At 40.4% G+C, this 7214-nt stretch overlaps 1 protein-coding gene across 1 annotated transcript; it reads left to right on the top strand.

Moving 5' to 3' along the window:
• The first annotated feature begins 2392 nt into the window (after positions 1-2392).
• LOC142981283 (uncharacterized) lies at positions 2393-6885 on the top strand. The gene is made up of 2 exons (XM_076127081.1): positions 2393-4703; positions 6740-6885. The coding sequence occupies exons 1-2, from the start codon at positions 2393-2395 to the stop codon at positions 6883-6885; spliced, it is 2457 nt and encodes an 818-aa protein (XP_075983196.1).
• Positions 6886-7214: the final 329 nt, after the last annotated feature.

Below are 7214 nucleotides of genomic sequence, written 5' to 3'. Positions count from 1 at the left end.
ATTATCGAATAAAGGGCGCCATTTAAGGATATTTTTAAGTAATTAAATGAAATAATAGAGGCAGTAACGAGCAATACGCACAGACTTGAAGGGAAACCTTTCGAGAAGCCCTTAGCGTTTCAATTGTTACTAAGTAATCAGCCGGTAAGTCCTATTTCAACAAAAGACAATCGAATACAAATTGAGCAAGGTATCGGTGTACAATATTTTATGTAAATAGAAGATTTATGAATTGGATCGTAATATTCCGAAATCTGGCTAGTATTAACCCATTCATTTGGAACTTTTATACAGTTTTTATTAGTAAACAAAATACTAACAAATTACTTCCCAATTAGGGTCGGCAATAAAATAAGAAGCCAATAAGTGAAGTGTAAGGCAAACATGGGTGTTGTGACTGCGTGCGGCGCGAGCGGGGCGTGCCGAAGTATTTACGTCGCCAGTTATTTATCGTTTCGGAAACGAGAAATTGTCTTTTTGTCACTGCGGCTCATTGTCACCCTAATCAGTTGACGTTGGTATAGTATAACTGGATGTGGTATACTCGCAATTACGATATTGTGTCACATTGTGTATCGACAGGATTAGTAGGTTTGTGACGGCGTTGTAATTATTCAGGGCTTGATTAAATATACTGTTGCGTGATTAGAATTTACACGTGTGTTGTGTTTACATCGTTAATAGTAGGGATTGTTGATTGTTTGTACAATATTGAATCACAGATGATAACCTAGTTTTCTTATCTTGCCTGTTCATGCACTAAGACCTGTTGTTTTGACCTGAGAGCTAGAACTAAGTGTCCGTAATGTGTTATTTGACATTGTATATAATAATCCTTGTGAAATAATATACGCAGTTTTTTTATAGAGAAGTTTCAGCTTTGTTTGAAATAGTGTACATACTGCAAAACAAAAAGACATTTTCACTAAAATTTTATTTTCCAAACTGCATAGAATTAAACCAGTAGTGCGATTCTGTATAGTCGGTACTGTCGAGTATCGAAAGTTTGACATTTAGTATGTACTGCCAAAATTGTTTCTACGACGTCCGTTAGAGGCGCTGATTAGGTTTTTATACAAAATTTCTCGATTACAAGCCAGTTCTCGTTAGGCGATACTAGTAGAGAATGGAGCTACTGTAGTGCGATTTTCTACAGTCAGTACTATCGAAAAACAAGAGTTTGACATTTAAAATGTTTAACCTGTTTTTTGTAACTATGCATATCGAGTTTATCTAGAACTAGATATTAATTTATAATTAATCATTTATTTTAAAAGGCTAGCTAGTAAAGGCCGCTAAGCTGAAGTGGAACTGGGCGGGCCACGTTTGTCGAATGCCGGATGACGCATGGGCCAAAATAGCGACGAAGTGGACCCCGCCAACCGGGAGACGGCGGCGAGGGAGACCTCGCAAGAGATGGAGAGACGAGATTGACTCCTACAACCCAGATTGGGTACAGACCGCCGAAGATCGCTTGCAGTGGAAAGATATGGGGGAGGCCTTTGCCCAACAGTGGGACGATATAGGCTAATAATAATAATAATAAGCCCGCAGGGCACCTCGAGGCGAGGTGACGGGGAGTAGCGACCCCGCGGTACCTGAGTGCTCCAGGGGGAAGTCACGCTTCCTCATCTCCGGCTTGCCTTAGTTGGCTGGTCGGAGTGAAAACTGACGAGGAAGCGGTCCCCCGCCTCTGGCTTGCCTTCATTGGCCGTCCAGAGTGGAGTCGCGAGAGCAGAGCTCCCACTCTGTTCGGAGGACGGATGCTGAGCGTAAGTGGCTAGTGGGCCAGTGATGCCGGACCCTCAGGGAGCAAGTGATCTGAGTTTAACGTCCAGCGAGGCCTCTCCGTCCTTCAGCCGCTCACGTCCCTGTTGCCCCCTTGTTGCTATTTATGCGACTTGTTTAGGGTGGCCCAGTTTGTGAGTTGGCAAGTCTCCGCCTGCCATTTTTACATGTTTTCAACATTGTTTTCGGCAGGCGCCATAGTCCCCATAGATCCCCTGGTTTCCAGTCCATAAGCACCCCATCCCAATAGCCCAAGTAGTTTTTCCGTTAGTTTTGCCATAGTTCCACACAGTCCGGTGATTGTCCTTGGGTGCATTTTATAGTGTAAACAGGGATAATCACCGGATTGTAACACCACACATTATTGAAAGATTAAAACCGTCTGAAAAGGGCCTCTACGTGTTGGCTTCGGCCCCACGCACGCCTTCCAAATGTCCGGGACTCTGTAGTCCCGAGATATGAAAGAGACGAACATAATAATAATAATAATAATAAGCCCCCTAAACAACCATACGTCCATGTCGAACATCAGACATACGTGGGGGGCGGACACGCGATTGAAAAATTACTGGCGCGGCTAACATGGCTCTGGACACCCATAAAAATGGAGACACGTAGTAAGAATAAACGTATAGGGCCGCTGTCCGGGGGCGATCGCCGGAGCACACCTGGAGTCGACGCTGGGTGTAGCAGCATGCGATCCGTCGGCGGAGTGGAGTTGAATAGGCGGGCTCCCTCCGGGTTAGACCCAAATGCTACAGCCAACCACACACAGGACAGACAGACAGACGATGACAATATTAGTTTAAGTTCATACACATCCATAGTAGAACCATTTAGTCCATCCACAACTTCGTACAACCCCACACCGGTGTCTTCCATGGATGAAGATTCTCGTGGAGCACCGACCCCGACCTTAAGTGTTGCGCAGGTGGCTAACGCCTTTTTACCTGCGTCCACTAAGGCTGGAAAACCCCGAGTGCGCATGAGTTGGAGCAAAGATGTAAACATGTTTATAATGCGCACTTACTTTTACATCACTAAGTTAGAAACAGACATGACTATTTACAGAAAAACATTACATGAGCAATTTTCCCTTAAGTACCCAGATGTTAAAGTAACTGAACAACGAGTCTCAGATCAAAGAAGAACAATAGTACGAAACAAACTTTTATCACAAGAAATATTGAATAGCTTGAAAGAGGAAGTCAGAATACAATTAGAAAACGAAACACATACCTCACCCATACATACATCACCAGAAAGTCCTTCATCATCACACTCACAAGATCGTACTCTCTCATTATCTCACACGCAAACCCAATCTCAAATACACACACAGACATCATCACACACACACACCTCTCACACATCTACACAAACAGAGTCTGTAACACTTACATTAGAGAATGACATAGAAACATTAGAATATAGTAGCTCAGAAGTAGAAATACACATACAAGATATTACAGACAAATTTAGAGTCGCATTAACGAAATACTCAGGATTGAACCCTGCATCACGCCCCAAACTCCCTAGACTTAAATACAGTCCTAAACTCCCGAAACTAGTGAACCTATTCAATCAAAATATATTACACCGATTTCTTAATGACCATATGCAACTAACTGACGTACATACCGTAGTTTACTGCACAGCTGTAGTCATTACTGAGGAACTGCAATATAAAATTGTAGAATCTGTAGGCAACACAAGACGTAAAGACATTGCAAAGCCTCCATGGCAAATTAGGTTAGAAAAAGATATCGAAAAACTTAGGGCAGACTGTGGCAGACTCACACAATATATCAATAATAATAGATCGCAAAAGGTAGTAAAGAGAGTAGAAGAAATATTTAGAAGTAGAATTTTACACACAAGGCACGAGAACGACAATAGAAAACCTGAAGAATTCCTTGACACGCTAAAACAAAAGCTAGCTCTAAAAGTACATAGATTGCGAAGGTATAAGAAAGCACAGCAGCGCAAAAATGACAACATTCTGTTTAACTCCAATGAGAAGATATTTTACCGAAATCTTCAAAAACCACACACTAACACACAGGCTACAACCACAGACACACCTACAAAGACACAATTAGAAGAATTTTGGTCCAACATATGGGAGAAGGAAGTAGAACACAATCATCAGGCGGAATGGATATTAGAAGAAGAAAATAGGTGGAGTGAAATAGGGGAGATGGAGTTTGATGAAATAACACAATCAGACATAAAAAACATTACAGACAGATTACACAACTGGAAGGCACCAGGTATAGACAAAATACATAACTACTGGTTTAAAAAATTAACATCTTTGCATAAACATTTGGCTACAAACTTTACTGATATTGTGCTAGGAAAACAAAACATACCAGAATTTCTTTCGACAGGAATAACGTACATGTTGCCAAAAAGCAATCACACTTCAGAACCCTCTCAATACAGACCAATAACTTGCTTACCCACCTTATATAAAATTCTAACATCGACAATAACTAGGAAAATTAATAACCACATAGAAAACAATTGTATAATAGCTGAAGAACAAAAAGGCTGTCGGCGGGGTCATATGGGCTGCAAAGAACAGTTAGTCATTGACTCAACCATCCATAAACATGCTACTACAAAAAATAGAAACCTTCATTGTACCTACATTGACTATAAAAAGGCATTCGATAGTATTCCACACTCTTGGCTAATACAGATCCTCAAAATTTATAAAATTAACCCAAAAGTAACAGATTTCCTTAAAAATATAATGACCCAATGGAAAACATCCTTACACCTAACTAGCCAAAACATCACAATAACTACCAGACAGATATCTATTAAAAAAGGTATCTACCAAGGCGACTCTCTGAGCCCCCTGTGGTTTTGCCTAGCCCTAAACCCTCTATCACACATGTTGCATCGTACCCGGGCTGGATATTGCCTCAAACACTCTACACAGGAAACTATAATCTCACACCTTATATACATGGATGACATAAAACTTTATTCTAGAACTGAGAAAGAAATGAAACAGTTAATTGACAAAACAACAGAATTTAGTGCAGATATTAAAATGGAATTCGGATTAGATAAATGTAAAACACTACACATTGTTAGAGGCAAAATACAACCCGGAGACTATGCAATAGATAATGACAACGCTATCACAGCCATGGAATCTACTGACCTATACAAATACTTAGGGTACAAACAGCTAAAAGGGATAGATCACACACTAATCAAGCAAACACTTACCACAGAATATAAAAGACGAACAAACGCTATCTGTAACACACAATTGACCGGTAAACATCTCATAAAAGCATTGAACACTTACGCGATACCCATATTAACATACTCCTTCGGCATTATTAAATGGTCTAAAACAGATATCGAACAATTAGAAAGAACTACACGCACAACTCTCACAAAACATAACAATTTACACCCAAAATCTGCAATAGAACGACTTACCATCAAAAGGCACAATGGTGGTAGGGGTCTTATAGATATTCATCATCTATGGCAAAAGCAAATATATAATCTTAAAACATTCTTTCACACAAAATCACACACAAGCAACATTCACAAAGCTATCACACAAAACGATCACAACTACACACCACTAAACCTTAGTGACCACTCAGACACACAAGATCCTAACAATACAAACCCACAAACACAGAAACAGGAAACCTGGAAAAGGAAAGCACTCCACGGACGCCACCCACACGATCTGGAACAGGCACACATAGACACGATAGCATCCAATAAATGGCTCCAAACCGGCAACCTTTTCCCTGAAACAGAGGGCTTCATGATAGCCATACAAGACCAAATAATAAATACAAAGAATTATAGGAAATATATAATAAAAGACCCCACAGTTACAAACGATAAATGTCGGAGATGTCACAGCCAACCAGAAACTATACAACACATAACAGGAGCTTGCACAACACTCACACAAACAGACTACACACACAGACACAATCAAATAGTCAACATCATACATCAAAACCTCGCACTCAAATATAACCTCATACAAAACACAAAAACACCATACTACAAATACACACCTGAAACTGTTCTAGAAAATGCATCATACAAACTATACTACGACAGAGCAATACTTACCGACAGAACCATACACTTTAACAGGCCCGATATAACACTACAAGATAAAATAACAAAAACCACTTACCTGATAGATGTAGCAGTCCCCAACACTCACAATATCCAGAAGACCATCACTGAAAAAATCAGTAAATACGCAGAACTCAAAGACGAAGTCGCGAGGATCTGGAAACAAAATAAAGTTTATGTTGTTCCCATAGTTGTGTCTACCACTGGCGTCATCCCTAAATACCTCCATCAATGCCTGAAAATTATTGACCTTAAACCATCTACGTACATAATCATCCAAAAAGCCGCAATCTTAAACACCTGTAGAATAGTCAGAAAGTTCCTGCAAATAGAAGAAAACGACATCACACCACATCACACGACAACACAAACATAAACTCACACACCCTGCATTCACTTGGTGTACACCCGTGAATGCAGGTTATACCAGCTCATGAGCTGAGATTAAAAACCTTTACCCAAAATAATAATAATCATTTATTTTTATACTTACAAGCAGAAGACTCGTATTTCATTGAGACAATAGGCCTTATTTTATGCATGTAGGAGTTACATTTAATTCGGGAGTCTACATTCATATTAATAAATAGTTATAATGTTAAATATTTTCCGTTCAAGGCAACCTTCACTTAGAAATTTGATATTGTTCTACAACAATGGTTACGCCTGAAGCTTTATGTAACTTGTTAATCAAAACTCTACGGATTCTTGTAATCCTCTATTAAATCAAGTAAACAATATAGTTTTCGCTATTATCAACTCACGTGTATTTAACTAAAGGAGTGTACACACTAAATTCGCCGACCTCGAGGGTTCCACCGACCCGCCGATCCGACGGCCAACCAGTCTGGCTACATTACCGACCCTGCCGATATCACCTGCATCTCCGACCCCGCCGACATCGCCGACCTGCTGACCCAACAACCCGCCACCAACCTGCTAAAACCGTCTGCTTGATGTCGACAAATTTGATTCAAAGATAGTCTACAAGTCAACGACATTATATGCTCCCCCGCCTATATCGCCGACTTCGTAACCCACCGACTCGCTGACATAACCTGCCTGATGTCAGCCGGCTTATTTCAAAGGCAATTTAGAAGTCGACAACATTTTTCTTCAGTTGGGTATAAAGCCGCCAACATGAGCCCGACTTTGTCAGATATTTCTGTCTGTATGTAGGCTTCTTATTTACATGTTCAAACCTTTAGTGAAACGTGACACTAGTATAATAAGGTCAGGTGCGCTGAAAAGTCTTGGATTCAGTACCCGAGTAGGACAAAGTGTTG

This window comes from Anticarsia gemmatalis, chromosome 19 (assembly GCF_050436995.1).
Source record: "Anticarsia gemmatalis isolate Benzon Research Colony breed Stoneville strain chromosome 19, ilAntGemm2 primary, whole genome shotgun sequence".
Taxonomy (NCBI): Eukaryota; Metazoa; Arthropoda; class Insecta; order Lepidoptera; family Erebidae; genus Anticarsia; species Anticarsia gemmatalis.
This window is presented reverse-complemented; position numbering and strand designations above follow the sequence as displayed.

What these genes read in the sequence shown, in the direction of transcription:
- LOC142981283 (XM_076127081.1), top strand. Translation starts at nt 2,393, where the DNA reads ATGGAGACACGTAGTAAGAATAAACGTATAGGGCCGCTGTCCGGGGGC. An exon ending in TCTATCACACATGTTGCATC is followed by an intron (nt 4,704 to 6,739) that starts GTACCCGGGCTG and finishes GCCGACCTCGAG; the next exon opens with GGTTCCACCGACCCGCCGAT.